Source organism: Durio zibethinus, chromosome 28 (assembly GCF_047325235.1).
Source record: "Durio zibethinus cultivar Kanyao isolate XHJ-2024 chromosome 28, ASM4732523v1, whole genome shotgun sequence".
Taxonomy (NCBI): Eukaryota; Viridiplantae; Streptophyta; class Magnoliopsida; order Malvales; family Malvaceae; genus Durio; species Durio zibethinus.
Window position 1 is genome coordinate 11189155 of NC_143189.1, and position 18209 is coordinate 11207363.

At 28.7% G+C, this 18209-nt stretch overlaps 1 protein-coding gene across 1 annotated transcript; it reads right to left on the bottom strand.

Moving 5' to 3' along the window:
* Positions 1 to 7145: 7145 nt before the first annotated feature.
* Positions 7146 to 10227, bottom strand: LOC111281308 (putative disease resistance protein At4g10780). Its single transcript, XM_022869030.2, has one exon. The coding sequence runs from the start codon at positions 10047 to 10049 to the stop codon at positions 7341 to 7343; it is 2709 nt and encodes a 902-aa protein (XP_022724765.1). The 5' UTR covers positions 10050 to 10227; the 3' UTR covers positions 7146 to 7340.
* Between the last annotated feature and the right edge of the window lie 7982 nt (positions 10228 to 18209).

Consider the following 18209-nt stretch of genomic DNA (forward strand, 5'->3'; position numbering starts at 1 on the left):
TTTTTTCATTTTTTATTATTTTTATTTATTTATTTATTATTATTATATTAGGATTGTTTAATTTTTTCTTTTTTATTTATTTTCATTTATTTATTTTTTATTTTACTTTCTTTAAATAAAATTTTAAAAAACAAAAAAATTTATTTTTGAGGAAAAGTTGAAAGTATCAATTTTCCTTAAGAATAAATTTTCAAAAAAGGTTTTTTTTGAAGAAAAGTTGAAAGTATCAATTTTCCTCGAAATTAAAGTTTCCAAAAAAGTATTTTTGAGGAAAAGTCGAAAGTATCAATTTTCCTTAAAAATAAATTTTCAAAAAAAATTTTTTTTTTGAGGAAAAGTTGAAAGTATCAATTTTTCTCAAAATATAAGTTTCCAAAAAAAATATTTTGGGGAAAAGTTAAAAGTATCAATTTTCCATTGTACAAAAGCAATCATTTTTTTCTTTTTTTATTTTTTAAAAATTTTTTTTAATGATAAATAATCCGACAATGGAGCCTCTACAAGTTAAACAGTAGTTTTCTTGCATACTCTTGAGGTGAGGGGATTTTCTCAATTTTCTGCTAAAAGTATTAGAGTCAATTGAGAATGATTTTCAATAATTAATTACTTGGTAAATTTTTAAGGCTTATTGGATAACACAAAATTAAGCTGGTACCATCTTTTGATGGGTGTTGTAAGGGTGCTATAACCTTCTTCACACGTAATCGAACTCCCGAACCCTGTTTTGATTAGTAGACCCGAACTTATTCTTTTAGGGACCCTTAAACTCAAGTGTTCCCTGGAAAGATAGATTCTTTAGGTGGCCAATCGCACCTAGATAAAAAAGATTGGTGACGACTCCTTTAAGTCAATGTCTAGCGATAGATCCCCGGATCTAGACGTTATGACAGAGAGTATGAAGCATCTTTCCCTATCCACAATCTTTTTGAAATGTTAAAGCCAAAAGAAACTGATGGTGATCTATTAAACAAATAACAAGTTGTGTTGACTAATTCATCCTATAATGGCTTTGGTAATTTTGCCATCCTCAACACATATTTGAGTTTTTCTATAATGGTGCAGTTCATCCTTTCAACTATACCATTATGCTTTAATATTTTAGGTTCTGTTATCTCATGCTTTAAGTAATATTCTCCAAAGTCTTTGGATGTGTATTCTCTACCATTATCAATCCGAATACACTTTAAGGGCAACCTTGTCATCTTTTTCACCATAGTATAAAATTTTTGAAAATACCGCAATACCTGGCTTTTGTTTTTTAATATATACACTCAAGTCTTACATGAAACATCATCAATAAAAATAATAAAATACCTATTACCACCCAATGACTTAATCTCAATGAGACCATATACGTCAGAATGAATCAATTTCAATTTATTTTCTTTTCTCTAAGAACTCTTATGAAAAGAAATTCTACGATTTTTGCCAAACAAACAATGATCACATGAACAGAGAGACATACTTTTGTTCAAAATAATGAGAGATTGTCTTGCCAAAACTTGTAACCCTTTCTCACTCATGCGTGCCAGCCTTTTGTGCCACAAGTTTGCTGAAGCATCATCTTCAATGGCATTTATCTAATTGCCATTTAATTACATCCATGTCTTGTACATTGTGCAACATAATTTTTCTCTTGCAATTACTATAGATCTTTTGAGAAGTTTTCATTGCTTATTCTTTTGTCGACTTTGATATTCTTCTTTATTAAGGACATTAATCGCAAGCAAGTTCATTTCATATTTGAAATATGTCTAATATCCCTTAAAGTCAACATGCAACCCATACTAGTTTGTATAATGATATCACCAATCCTAATAATCTGTGACACATTCTTGTTTTTCATCTTAGTGTAACCAAAATTTTCTACTTTGTAAGTTATAAACAATTCTCTCTTAGGAATATAATGATATACCACTCTTATGTCAACTATCCACTCAATGTCGAGATCACCAATATGATTACAATAACTATGTGTACAAATCAAAGTAATTGAATCACTATCTGAATTCACTGCTGCAACATTGCCATCATCTGAACTTGTGTCTTTCTTATCTTCTGCTCTTGCTTTAAAATTTTGCAGTATCATTTTATATGGCATGGTTTATCATAATAGAAGTACTTCACTTTATCTTTGGACTAAGATCTATGGTTAGACTTACTATAACTTTTTGAGTTTTGACCTCTATCGATGTTTCTATCCCTATTATCTATGATAAGAGCCTGATTCTTAGGGTTTAAATATTTTCACCTTGCTTCTTTATTAAACATACTGTCCTTTATCATCTCCAATATCACTTTGTAATTATGAGCTAAATTAAGAATAATCACAGCTAGAGTATTTTAATTGTCTGGCAATAAACCTTAAAAAAAGAACGCCTTCATTTTATCATCCATCTTAAGCTCCATAGTCGTCATTTGATTAAATATATCTTGAAAATCACTCAAGTACTCTGCAATCAATCATCTATCCTTGTACTGTAAAGTTACAAGTTTTTTAATAAGCATAACTTGATTCAAGCCTATTTTCTTCTCAAACAATGCTGTTAATTTTTTTCAAATAATCTGGGTGCCTGTCTCCTACGCTACATGATGAAATACACTAATATCAATCCATTTTTTTATTGTAGCCAATGTTTTTCTACCTAACTTTTTTTCAACTTTTATCTTTCGTATATGTTGGTTTAACTGAATCCTCGAATATTGACTCATACAAATCTTTATAGTATAAATGATCTTTCATTATAGGCTTCCAAATTGAATAATGTGATGCTATCAATTTTGTCATGGAGTATATATCATTCTCCATAATCTCAAATAGAATTTACTTCAATCTTGGGTTGCTTGTGTGTCAATGTCTCAAAATAACTCTTGCTTTGATACCACTTATTGGCCTAAAGTAATAAATACAATAACGTAGAAGTAATATATTGCAATAAATCAATAGCAATAGACAACAATCAATAATCCAACAATACATAAAAAATAAAGCACACCAAAATTTACGTGAAAAACCTTTAAGTGTAGAAGGAAAAAACTACAAACCACCAGATTGTTTAAATAATTGATAAACAAAGTTTTTCTCTAACTAAAACTAGTGCTAATCAATAACTAGAGAGACAATTGGAGAAATATCACCAAATGGATGACTCAACAAATACATTGTAGATTTGTTCCTAGATAGTTTCAAACCTTAATCTTTACCGTTCAAAATATAGAATTATGAATTAGTAACTTGCTGACAAAATTTCTACCAATCTAACCATAAATCAACTTCCGTTTAACCAACTCTCCCTTTTCCCTTTTCTCTCTATTTTCCTAGTTTCTTTTCTTTTTATTTGACGCCACACTCTGTCATTCCATGCCAACAACATAGCCCCCTCTTTTATTGTTTAAGGCTTTATTTTAGGTTAAAAGTTAAAAGCCCATGACCTTTGATTAGCTAAAACAATTACATGGGGCTGAACCCCATATATTCCTAACAGATTTGAGTCATAAGAGTAGTTTTGCCAATGCCTCCCATTCCTTATAAATCGATGATTATTGTTTGATCTTCATTGAGGTAGTTCCAAATAGTAGTAAACATAGACTTCATGCGTACAGTTTGTTCACAAGACTTTATATCCCCTGGTGCTGGAGGTAGTGTTTCAGCCACCTTTTCAAATTGGCCTTTCTTTATATGTCTTCTCACCTTTTTTAACGTCTTGGTAGCATTTTTCCTAACTTGTAACTAGAACAACAATTTTAGGGGCAACAATATCTAAGACATTTTTTTTTCATGATCAATTTTCTTTATCAGATATCAACTTATTCTTCCAACACCTCAACCCTTGAAAGCCACCATTCAACTTGGTCAAGCTACTTCATATGATGCTTTTTTATTCACATCATTTCTTAATGCTTTTAGTTCTTCCATTTTGGTTTCAAGAACACCCATATTTTTCCCTACTTTGTAGGCATAACCTGTGTACTTTGCTATGTGATTGTAAAAAAGAGATGGTAGTCTCATTTGAAATCAAGACAAAGCACAACCCTCTTTAGTACACAAAAAAAATTGCCTAAAGGGTGAAAGAAACAGATTTACCAATCAACTTGTGTTGAAAAAAGAATGAGAAAATAAAAAAGATTGAAGTTTGAAAATGCTAATTAGCAATCCAGAATGTTTGACTATAATTTGGCATAGCAACACAATGAGAATTATGATTCAATATTTTTTGAATAAAGTATTGATTTCGTCACTACTTCCAAGATCCAGCCACTTTGAAATGGAAAAGTGAAGATAAACGTCAAAGTGGTTTTCATATTTCACATTGATGAAACGAAACAAGACATATATATATATATAAAATAAAATTGAGTTAGATTAATATTTTATAAAGTTAATTAATGTGACTACCTCAATGAATTAAGCAAAATATATTAATTTTCTATATTTTCAATTTGGTGGGTAGTTGAGTCATACTAAAACAAGCAGTTTCAATTTTTTTTTCTTCCTTCTAATCCTCTTTCTGACTTTTCAAAGGGCCAAATATGTAAGAATAATATCTTGTTGTTAAATGAACTAGTTTCAAGATTAACTTATCTCCAAAGAGTTTTAGGAAGGATTCTATTTTATACATCTGCCAGTAAAATGGTATCATTTTATATTTGTTAAGTATTAAATTTTTTGTGATTTTATATTTAAGTTGAATCTTTTCATTTATTATAAATTAATTTTAGATTTGATGGTTGACATTATATTATAGTTCAAATTTGTTGTTGCTTGTTATCCAAGTTTTTTGCTTGGTAGACTATTATCTCCCTATATATCTAATGAGATAATGTTCCATATCGACTGCTTCTACGTTGAATGTCTTGTTATTTATAAAAATTTCATTGATCTTGTCACAATGCTTATCCTGATATTGATTAAAAATATATTTTTTATTTTTTCCTTTATTTTTTAATTAAATAATTTTCTAAAAAAAGACATTAATTTAATAAAAATATTACATTTATATATAATTAAGATGTTATTTATGTTAAAAATTATATTTTTATGAAAATAATACTAAATTAAAATTATTGACTTAGTTTTGGGTCAAGTCAGGTCAGATACATGTTGCGCATATATATATATATGGGGTCAGTGTCAGGTACAAAAAATCTGATGTCGAGTCAGAGTGAAGTTGGATAGAATTATTAAATAGTCGGATCGATCTCGAGATGAGTTTAAACCCATTTTGGCCCAATCCATTGTCATCTCTAATTGTAGTTGTTTACATGGCATTTCAATTTGGCTTTTTTTTTTCCTCTTTTCCTCTTTTCCTAATTTTTTTAGTTATTTTATTTTATTTTTTAATTAAAATAAATTTAACAATGATAATTAATTTGATGAATTTCAATACTTTTAAACAAATATTACGCAATATGATAACCTTAAAATTTTTGATGTAATCATGATCATTCTTCAACTTATATAATAAAGAAAATAAAAGGGGTATAAAATGTTTCTCCTAATAAAAAAGTTGTGATGCCTCAATCCTATATCAAGATAATTGAAAGTTTTGCTATGATAAATATGTAAAGATATAATCCCAAATCTATGAGGTACTTTTTATAAGATAAAACTATGAGACCTTCGCGTCAAAGTAGAAAATACTTTGTAGGTTGGGTGCGAATCTTCATCAATGGTATCAAAACAGTCACTAATCAAATGAAAGCTAAATACTATGCTGTAGGAGCCACCTCTAGAATTCTACACGAGCTAAGTACTACACAGTGGGAACCATCTCTAGAATCCCAACATCTGGTGTGATCTATGTGTGTTTTGTGTTAGGTTTACCCAATGTTTGGTGTGATTCAATAGATCTATATACTTTGTGTTGGGTTTAACGAGGATGTCAAACTTTAACTGGGAGAGTTTGTGACGTTCTAATTTTATATCAAGATAATTTGAAGTATTACTATAATATATATGTAAAGATTTAGACTCAAACTTGTGCGATGCCTTTTATGGGACAAAACTATGAAACATTCAAGTCAAAGTAAACGATACCTCGCAGGTTGGGTGCGAGTCTCGACAAAAGTTTTATATTGATCCTAAAAAATTTTGAAACCATTAAATTTGCATATTCTTCATGAAAGCATCATATAGCATTAATTTTATGTTATATAAAGAAGATAGAACTATACATAACGATTCAATCTTTCGTCTCATTTTTTTTTCTCTGGATAATCTTCTATTGGCATTTTCATCAATTGAATATAATTCTACATTCTAACAATTGAAAACTTAATTTTTCTTTTATTTAAAAATTTTATTATATATAAATTTTTATTATATAAAAATATTACAATATATATAATTTTAAAAATTACAATTAAATAAAAAATTTAATTAATTTCTCTTTTGAATTATTTCAAGGAATTAAAAGGATTTAATTATGTTATCAATTATCAAATGATTAACTCATAATACATACAAACAATAAAATCATTAACATACATATATATAGTTAGCAAATCAATTAAAACAAAAACTTGAAAGGAAAAAAAAATTAAAGAAAAAGCAAATATACTTTAATGATTTAATTATAAAAAATGAGTTTAATAATAAAAAATTAATTTAAATTAAAATTTATAAAAAAAAATTACTATGGTACTTTAATCAGCATTTTTAATATTTTAGGAATTAAAAATTTAGTTAGTGTATTTTAATTAATTACTTTTAGCACTTTTTTAGTATTATTATAAAAAATTTTAATTATAAAAAATTAATTAAAATTTATAAAAAATTAACTAAGAATATCTTAGCAAATCACTTTTAATACTTTTAGAATTAAAATTTTAAAATTTTAAGTAGTTTAATTTCACAAAAATTCTATTTTAAATTTTAGGTAATTTAAATTAAATTTAAATATATTAATAAAAATTATATATATTTAAAACTAAATTTATCAGTTTAAAAATTTTATTTAAGTCAATCATTTTTCATATTTTTGAAGTTCAATAAATAATAATTTATAATTAAAGAAACACAAAAAGAATATAAATAGTTACGACTTACCACAGGCATAGAGAATGGAATAGGCAAGGATTACACAGGTTTAAATCAAAAAAAAGTTGGTAGCATAAATAAAATAAAACAAATTGGGATATTTAGGTTGAAGCTAAAATTATTTACTCAGCATTAAAATGCAGCCTATATGTAAATCCATATAAGCAAAAGATTCACCAATTTTAATGTACATGATGCAAATGAGAAAATCATCCACGATTCTAGAACACATTGCAACAGGTTCAAACACAAGAATTATAACAGAGACTAAAGGTAAAAGTAATATGTTTACTCTGCAATTTCAGTCAAGAGACGTAAAACAGGGAAGAAAATCGTTTAGAGCACATTCATCCTCCCATTGAAGCTTTTTCCACCATTCTTTCTTACCTCTAATGCTGATTTTGTTTTCCTTTGCACTGTTGGAGTTGAGTGGAAGTCTTTTCAGCTTTGGGCACCGATGAACATAAATTTCTTTCAAACATGAGAAGGGAAGTGTATCCCAGTAAATGCTCTTCAACTCTGGCAAAATCCGTAAATAAAGATACTCGAGTTTTCCAAACAGGCTTAAAGTTTCTACCAGCTCAGCCACTTGACTCAGTTTTCTCTCATTGATTATTTCTTCCATGTTGCTGCAGCCTATCACACGAACATTTCTCAGGTTTGGAGCGACAATTAGCCATGTTATATCCTTCAATTGTGAACATTGCATTATAGATACATAGCGAAGGCTTTGGTAGCAATGTTTGCTTACAATCACAAAGGCTTCAATGTGACTCTGTGCTTTTATCATTCTGCCTCCCCACTCCATCTCCACTTCTTCCAAACTTTCACACTTCCTAAGGTCTAGATATACTAGACTCTTCATATTCGCTAAAGATAAAATATTCAATCGCTTCGAGTCCTTTAACAATTGAAGCTGAATATATAAAGTAAAGCTGCATAACCTTTCAGTACTCAAAAGTCTATCGAGACCGAAAGCACTTCTAATAGTGACAGTCAACACATTCAAATGGTTCAAGCACTTCAATTCTTCCACCAAACATTCACTATTATCTTCCACTTCCTGGCCCAAAGAATAATCACAGCCAAACATTCTCAATACTTGCAGCTTTGAAAAAGCAGATATCAACTGTCTTGGAATTCTTACGCCTGGACTAAGGCATTCCAAGTTCACGCATTTAAGCTTTTCTAAGGCCTTCAATTCAGTTGGTAGCTGTCTTATCCCTGTATAGGAGAGATCGAGACTTTCGAGAGACACCAATTTCGAAATTCCCACTGGCAATTCTTCTATACCTGTATTGCTTGACAAGTTTAGAACTTTTAAGCCGCACATAAATTGGAAGAAGTCATTATTGATCACCTTCAACTGATTATCGTTCAGAAACAAAGTTTGGAGATCAGGACAGTTAGGTGCTTCTACTAGATTTTCAATCCTGTTCTTCATCAATGACATCCTGCGTATGCTTCCCCAATTCTGAACTTCTGGTAACTTAGTTAATTGATAACCTGCCTCCACAAAAAACCCCCACTTTTCTTCTTCACACTTACATGTTAACCACAAACTCATGTCACGAATCACATCATGCATCTTTATGCGAAATTCATCTATTTCTTGCAATAAACATGCATGAAGAAGAGAACCAATGATGTGGTGGCCTTGGTTTCGAGCTAAACTTGTATCGCCATGTCCATCCAAAAACCCCTCCCCTATCCAGAAATCTACAAGCTTATCTTTTATAATTTGGTAATCCTCCGAGAACAAACTACAGTATAAGAGGCAAGTTCGAGTCATGTCATTGGGAAGAGAATCATAACTGAATTTTAGAAGTGGATATACCTCTTCATCCATGTCTGGAAAAACAGAGGTAGATGATCTCCGACACACTTCAATTGCATATTTCCATTCTTCAACCGTGTTCTTCCAAGCCATGGCACGAGCAATGGTGACAAGTGCGAGAGGCAGTCCTCCACACTCTTTGGCCAATTCATGAGCCAACTCACGAATACATGGATTACCATCAAGTGTTTCTTCACCAACTTTCTCTTGAAATAACTCCCAAGCTTTTTCTTCTGGCAAACATCGCACTTCAATCTTCTTATGAGCTTCCATTTGGCCACACACCTTGATAGAACGAGTTGTGAAAACTAGTTTGGAACCATTTTCTTGAGTGGGGAGAGGTATCCCAACCTTAGATAGATCAACTCGATCCCATATATCATCTAACAATATAACAAATTTCTTTACCTTTAAAAACCTGAAGATGTTCAGAGCTTTTTCCTCTGGAGTTTTGTTCTGCCATGTTCCACCAGCTATTCCCACCCTTTCAGCAATGTCATCTTGGACCTTTCCGATATAAAACCCCTTAGATACTACAATCCAAATAACTACATCAAATCGATTTGGGGATTCACAAAACTTGTTGTGGATTTTGCTCAGGAGGGTTGTCTTGCCAACCCCTCCCATGCCATACAAGCCAACAATTCCCACTTGTTCAGCTTCAAGGATGTTCCAAGCCTTATCGAATGTGGATTCCAAACCAACAGTATGCTCAGTAGGTCGTTCAGTCACCAGAGGTGTTGGTTCCTCCTCAGCCACCTTGTCAAAAACTCCTTTGCTCTTATGATCCACAACACCTCGGAGCATTTTGGCAATTTGCTTCCCAGACTTTAGGTTGGACTTGGGACTCATAGAACAACAACCTCCCATACATAATTTCTTAATTTCCTGAGGGCTTTGCACCGTCAACAAATCAGCCTCATTTATCAGAGTTTCTGCCCTCGAAAGCCAGCCTTGAACTTGGTCTAGCCGTATCAGCCGCTGCTGATCTTCAGCTATTTTCACTCTTCTGATCACATCATTCCTTAGATCCGTCAATTCTGCTATTGCAGTTTTTAAAGCTTCTACGTTTTCTTCAAGCTTGCATACAAAATGTGCTTGTCTGGCAACACAATCACAGCAACGGGTAATGACAGTGTCGCATGAAGCAGAGATTGAGAAGATGTTACCCATACTTGGCTTTGATTTCAAATAGGGAGTTGAACAATTTCTGAAAAGGAGAAAAATGAATGAAATCAAAGATGCTTTTTGGATTATCAACCAAAGGGTGAAAAAATGAAAGAAAGATATGCAGAAGTGCAGAGAAGGCAGAGAATATCTCCTGGAAGTTTTATTTTTGCACGCTAATTCTAACTTAACCAAGGGTGTTGGGAGTAGTTGTGGGATTACTACTATTTGGCACTTTCTACGTGTTTACTCCATTAAAAATTCTGTTTGCTAACCGATTTAACAGGTAATTATACCACAACCTACAGAGAGAAACACATCAGACAATTTACATGTAATGATTTGATTTTTTTAAATTTTTTGTAGGATCAAATAATAATTATGTTAAATTGGTTCTTGTAACAATCATGCATGTATTTTTGTCAAGCAAAAGATGCCTTAGATGTCAATTTGCAATATCATATTCTTATGCAAATACAAGTTTTAAAAATTACAAATATTTAATACACAAAATTCTCATAAATCAAATAGCCTAATTTAATTATAAGTTATCATTAAACAAATTTAATAGCCTAATTTAATGAAAAATATTTTATTTTTTAATTAAATTATGAAAAAGTAAAAAAAAAAAAAAGAGAGAAAAAATAAGAATAAACTAGAATAATTAAACTAATGAGAAACTTAAAAAAAAAAAAAAAAAGGTCTTGGGAGAAGTTGATGTGGGATTACTAGTATTTGCAATTTTCTACTAGTTTATTCCATTAAAAATATTTGGTTTGCTACCCAATTTAACTGGTAATTATACCACAACCCACACAGAAAAACACATTAGACAATTACAAGTAGATATAATCATATGATTATGTTTTTTCTAAATAAAAATCATAGGATCAAATAATAATTATATTAAATTAAATTAAAGTTGGTTTATTGTCACGCATGTATTTTTCTCAGCAAAAGATGCCTTTTGGGGCCGAGAAGGCTTTTGGCACCTATCCTTGCGGTATTTTACGTTGGCCAGAGAAAATAAAGAGGAAAGTGCACAATAAAACAAAGCCTCATACTTTGATTGACAAGTATTTTGGCATCAACTAATCAATAATGAGCTTACAAAGTTAATAATGTGGGGTTGGCTTTTCTGTTGTGGTCCAATTTGGCGTGCACATCCATGACTAATTGAACCAAGTCACTTTCCAACAAGAATATTGATTAAAACTTTTTCTTTTTTCAATGGACCTAAGGAAGACTCTTTAGTTGTCAATTGCAATATCTTACATCGAAAAATAGTCAGCCATTTTTAAGAAGAAAAATAGTAAGAATAAGCTTTTTAAATTTTAACTTTTAAATTTAAGTCTTTCTGCATTTGAATTTAGTTTAATTTTATTTTGATTTATTTAATTTATTTATTTATAAATGTATGAAATATGTTAACTTTTTTAAATTATTTGATTGTAATGAAAAATTTTAATTGTGATTACATTTAATAAAAAAAATCGTTTCTCTAAATTCTAAATTCATCAAACCTTTGTTATGAAAACTTTGCTTTGATCATTGAATTTAAGCATAGCAATGGTGTTTTGATCTATGTGCACATGATTATTCTCTCGCGGAGATATAAAATTAGTCCAATAATCAATTCATTTGGGAAAAAAATTTCACATATTCTACGTTTCTTGTATGAAGGAAAAGAATTTAACGTGAGAAGAGGTTTCGAGATCTTTGCCATGAATTGGATGTTGAGGCTGCCCTCAAAATCTTCATTTTGTAACTTCAAAACATACATTATATGTGTAAAAGGTGCGAATGAAATTAAATTTGGCATGCACATCTACAATTAAGTCATTTTTAAATCATATTTGATGCATAAAATTATTGGTAAGATAAAATAATAATTATTTTATATTATATTTGATTTGTATTTAAAGAAAAGGATTCAATTTTCTTAAAATGGAGAATATTATTTTTAATTTATGAGATTAAACTTATATGTGCAAATATACCTTTAAAAATTTTATCAATAATTTAAATTGTATAAACTATAAGAAAAGATAATTTTGATAAATAAATAAATTAACCTTTTCTAATTCTAATAAAATAATAATTTTTTTATTTTTATTTTATTCATAATATCATTTTATCTTATCTTTTCATAATTTTAATTATCAAATATGATTGTAATTTCTTATAACAAAATTATTTAAATCTTATTTTTTTGGGAAGATTAATTAGATGTTAATTGTAATATTTTTTTATTGACAAATGGTCAATCATTCTCCGGCCAATCAAGCCTTATCTCAATCCTAAAGCTGCATTTGGAATCGAATAGGGTCCAGTGGAGATACTTTTTGTATGAAAAATTGTGCCAAAGGCATCATGCATTTCTTAAACAATATTAGTGCAATAGGAGTTGAGTTTCAATGCGCCATATCCCCTTTATTTCACTGGCCACTCCCCCCCTGCAATGAAAAATTCTCCTCCCCACCGCAACATCCTTTCCTATGATGCCTTTACTTTCTTTCTTTTTATCTTTTTTACCCCTCAAACAATGGTGGAGGAACAAAAATGTCCCTTAGCTTTTAGCTTTGTTTTTTTTATTATTTTTATTATTTGTTATTTTGTACAAAAATATAAACAAAAAATAATAAATTATTATTTGATATAAAAATAATTTTAATATTTTTTGGTTTATTAATGAAAATATTATTTGATAGAAAATAATTTTAATAATTTTTAATTATTTATTAATATCACAAATATCAAATATATTTTATAAATTTTATTATATGTAAATTTTAATTTAATATCTTTAACGATCATTTTATCTTTTTATTATAATTTACATCATTGCCACCTCTGCATTTGCATCTAAATATATATTATATCATTGATTTTAATATTATCGCTACAGTAATCAATCTTACTATTATAGTAACGAATTTCATCTTCACAACTATTTTCAATCTTATCAAAATCAATCGCATCGTTCATCCAAATCGATCTTAAGAATGAGCTTTTAAAATCTTTAAGTTTCAAATTTAAGTTTTATTATAGGTGAATTTAATTTAATTTTGTGTTGATTTATTTAATTAATTTGTTTTTTTTTATATAAATGTATGTGTGTAATATGTGACATATGAAATTCTTTCATTACAATAAATTTTTAATTGTAATTACAATCAATAAAAAAATATGTTTATAATAAATTCATCAATTACATGAAAAGTTTGTTTTGATAAGGTTATTTATTTTTTTAAAATACAAAAGATAATGAAAATAAAACCAATGAATTTAAATAGAGTATATCTATATCATATTTTTATCATGTTAAACATATGTAAAACATAAAAAATTGTAGTATAAAATTCGTATCAGCACCCACACAAAACCCTTTTTTTTTATCAAATCTATATATAATTTTTACCAAAATCTTAAATTGTATCACTTTTATATTTTTTTTCATATCATTTTTATTTCATATTAAAATTATTAAATCTAAATCTCAACTTAGTAACAATGTTTTGATTGATCTGCATAGGAATAAGCTCTCACAGAGAGATGCCATAAAAAAACATACCAGTCAAGCACATAAACATTTCTATTTTCTAAATATGAGAATTAACCCAAATGATTCACTCTCTTTAAGCAAGATAAACCATAAGGTAAAAATATTAATGATATTATATCATGATTAAAATAAAATTTCAGAAAAAAAAATGTTATTCTCATGAATTATGAAAGAAATAAAATCAAATCTAAGTTATCTAAAGGTTTGGGAACATGAAGCAATAGTAAAAGTTTTCAAGAAATTAAAGATGAATTAAGTGCATTGGTTATGCATAATTACATACAATAAAGTATGTAGATTCATATCATACTAAAAGAATATATATTCAATGTAATCAATCGAGTTAAAGAAATTACTATAAAAAAATTCATATGAACTTGAAATAAAATTCTTCCAAATTGAAGAATATAAAGATCTTGTACATTTTAAAATAAAGAGTTAAAAAAATAAATTATGATTTAAGTTTTTTATTTAAAGAATAAGAATCATATGACTCATATTTCTTAATGATACTTGTTTAAAGAAAAAGTTGCATATAAACCTTGTTATGAAATCCGATTTTGTAACAAATGAAATTCAAGGAATAGCATTCTCAAAAGAAATTATAAATAATGATTAATTGTTTTACAATCATGGTTAATAATATAATTTATATATATGTATGTGTGTGTGTTAATGATTTAATCTTATTGTTGCAAACCAATAAGTTGCTATTGAAACTTAATAAAAAATAAAAGTTGATATAATTCTGGACAAACACTGGAGCCAAATATTGTTAAGAGAAATTACACAAATATAGAATTTATATATATGCGTGTGTGTGTGTTAATGACTTAATCTTTTTGTTGCAAACCAATAAGTTGCTATTGAAACTTAATAGAAAATAAAAGTTGATATAATTATGGACAAACACTGGAGCCAAATATAGAATGATTATTTTGATATATATGCACAATAAAAAGAATTAATTATTACAAAAAAAAATTTATTGCATTGATGTTAATTCACCAAAAGAAATGAAATTCACGTATTTCTAAAATGATGAATTAGACAAAAGGATGTGTATGAAATAACTTTTTTCAAGACAAGATTATAAAAGCATATAAATTAGTTAAGTTTTTAATTAAATTTAATAAATTCTTTAAAAAAGACATAAAAATTTGATGGGTTAATTTTGACTTATAATATCATATAATAAAATATACGATTAAATGTATTTATAATAAGTTAAGAAAATTTTCATCATTTGACTATACAAAGATGATATGTTTGGTATCGATTAAGAATAAATAAATATATAGAATTCTTGTTTAGTCACTTTTTGGTATGAAAAATAAAGTATTGTAAAAGTAATTTGAAAAATAAAAGTATTTAAAAATGACAAGTAAATTTTTTCAATTTTACTTTATTAGCAAAATTCTTAAAGAAATATATAATTATACAACGGTACAACATTATCTAATAAAGAAATATTGATTGTACAATAAAATATGTAAAAATAATTGAATGTGTGATGTATATTAAGATATAAATAAAATGAAACATTATTTTTGTGATAAACAAAAGTTAGTGGATAAATGAAACGAAATAAATTGCATTGAGATATGTTTTACACAACTGGTAACTGTACACATTGAAAAACACATCAGACAATTACATGTGATTGCAAAATTATGTTTTCTTTTAAAAAAAAGTATAGGATCAAATAATAATCAAATCAAAGTTCGTTTCCTGTCACAATCATGCACTAATTTTTATGGCCAAAAGATGCCTGTAAGGCTGGGGGCTGAGGTGATAAAAAGGAAGGTGCACAATAAAGCAATGCATTATACCTTCGCGAACACATTTTGGGCATCAATTGGTCAATAACGAGCTTAAAAATAATTAATTTTGTAGGGTCAGTTTTTCTGTTGTATGGAAGAAGCACAAAATTGGTCCAATTTGGCGGTCTCTTTAGTTTCCTACAGCAACATTGTTTAAATCTTATTTTTTAGGAAGACTAATTAGACGTCAATTGCAATATTTTATGTAGAAAAATAGTCAGCCAATCAAACCTTATTGCGATTAAAATCTTTAAGTTTCAAATGTTAGGCTTGTTGAATGTGAATTTATTTATTTAATTAATGTTTTTCATAAATTTATGTATGCAATATGTCATATATAAGTGTTTGATTATAATAATAATTTTTAATTTAATTACAACCAATAAAAAAAATAGTTTCTCCAATTACTAAATTAATTAATCACATGAAAATTTTGTTTTGATCAAGTTATTTTTTTTAAATAAAAGATATTAAAAACAGAAACAATGAATTTAAGCAAAGTATTTGATTGTTTATGTACCTTCACTTTGTAGGAAAAAAATTATGTTGAAAAAGATATAGTCAAAAGTCTTAGGCTAATGGGCATTAACTGTTGAACTAATCTGTGCTCACCAAGACACTAATTTAAGCTAAAGCAGACAATTAAACACTAACCTATAAGTGGGTAAAGTTGAAGCACAATGAACTGAAGGTGCCCGAGCCACTGTTGGAGGGAGGTGACTTCGTTGATGCCACCTGAGTCACTAGTGGTTGCAGGCTTCATGGTGGTCGATGATGCATGTAAAGAGGTAGCTGTCTTTTCTAGTTGTTAGAAAGAGTGCTTCTGCCCTCTTTCCTTTCTTGAACTGAAATTAGTTTCCTTAATAGGCCATGTAACTATTTATACAAGGATGAGAGCAGGGAGCCTCTTGCTAGCAAATATCACCCTATCGAATAATGAGTATATACAAAAATAACTTGGTCACATTTTGATCAAAATCATACTAATGCGATTGGATATGTCATGATTTGGTTAGTCTATCAACATGAGATTACTACAACACCAACTTGACATAGCTTTGTCCCCATGTTAGTAAGTTTTGGCACATTGTTAATGCTTAATATAGTTGCTTGTAGCTTTAGTAAAATATCAAGAAAGAAAAGCCTTGGATCATTCAGCTTGTTGTAGAAGCCAGATTTCTTAGTAAATTGTTCTAAAATTTTTATTTGGTCTATTGGTTAATATGATTAGTTTGTTGTACAAAATGCCACCCAAAATTTGTCTTTGAAGCACCTTGTGAGTGCATCTTTCATTTATCTACATCTTCGGTTTGATGACAGAAATCAAATCAGCGAGTTCAAAGCTTACATTAATCGCAAAAGTAGTTCGGAATGAATAACCTCCCCTAGTAAATGCTTATGCGTCTTCTACCAATCACTTAGGATGTGTAGTATGCTTTATCAAACCCAAACCTAAAAGTTGGCTAAAGAGTTGGCAACTAGGTTTTAAAACATGATAACAAATTTCTACATAGCTTGACAAGTAAGTAAACCAATTGATATGTCAAAATTTAAGTATCTGAACCTGATCGGTTGACTTTGTTAGATAGAGCTTATGCATTAATTTGAAGAGGGATTTTCACTAGAGCATGCAGTATTGGTGATTGCCCTTTAATTCATAAATGAATTGAGCTTGGATGAGATGGTGTTAAGTTCATAATTTATTGAATGAAAAGGAAATTGTGGTTTGAACAAAAAAAAAAAAAAGAGAGATTGTGCAGTATTAGAGATAGACAATGTCGGCTGGTTTATAACACATTAAGGCTGTTGTCTTCATTTTTTTGGTTATTGCATTATAGAAGCTTCCTAGTGAGAGTACCTATTGCACTTTTGAAACAAGCGTACAGATAATAATTTGTGTTGTTTCTCCTAACATGGAATGTAGAATTTATGATGTGTTCAACACTTTAAGTATGTTTTAACAAGTCAGATTTTAGTCTCATGGTATGTATGTTTCACTTTAATATTTGTGTGTGTATGTCTTCCACAAAAGAGATAGATATCAGTCCATGAAAGTTAAAGATTAGACCTTGACTATAACTATTTTTTTTACTACTTTCTAAACTATCTTAAATATTAAATTTCAAGCCCTGTATGACCTGATGATAAATAAAGTTGCATTAACATAGAAAATCTCTAATCATATGGTTTATTACAATATAAATTCAAGTTCTGTGAGTTCATTAAAGGTATGATTCTCTTACTATAAAAAGAAAAAGGAGAACGATGCAACAAACATATAGATTTTTTGTTATCAAGAAAAAGTAATCAATGATGAAGAGAAGCAATCATCTGCAAATCTCATGATTTTAGGCATGATTCTAGCAATGTAATATGAAAGTTTCCATGCTTGAAGGGATGTTCCTAGCCTATATATTTTCTATTATTCTTTGGTAAAAAGCAGAATAGAGTTTTCTTTGTCCTTAAGCAATCTTTTAGATTGTTCTTTAAGTTCTGTATCTCTTAGGTGAATTTTCTAGAGTTGTGAACTTTTATTATTATGTATCATTGATTAGAATTTTTAGGGTGGTATTTTGTATCCCTTAGTTTCTAGTATTGGTTGTGAACTTTTATCCTTTTTAATCTAATAATACCATTATTCAAAATCTTGTGAGTTATCTTCTTTGTGACTTTTTTTTGTTTGTAGTTAATCTCCACATCTCAAACATTAATTTCCAACATCAAATTGGTATCAGAGCTATGGTAGGTTATCATCATCAAGCACCAATAGAAGATGTT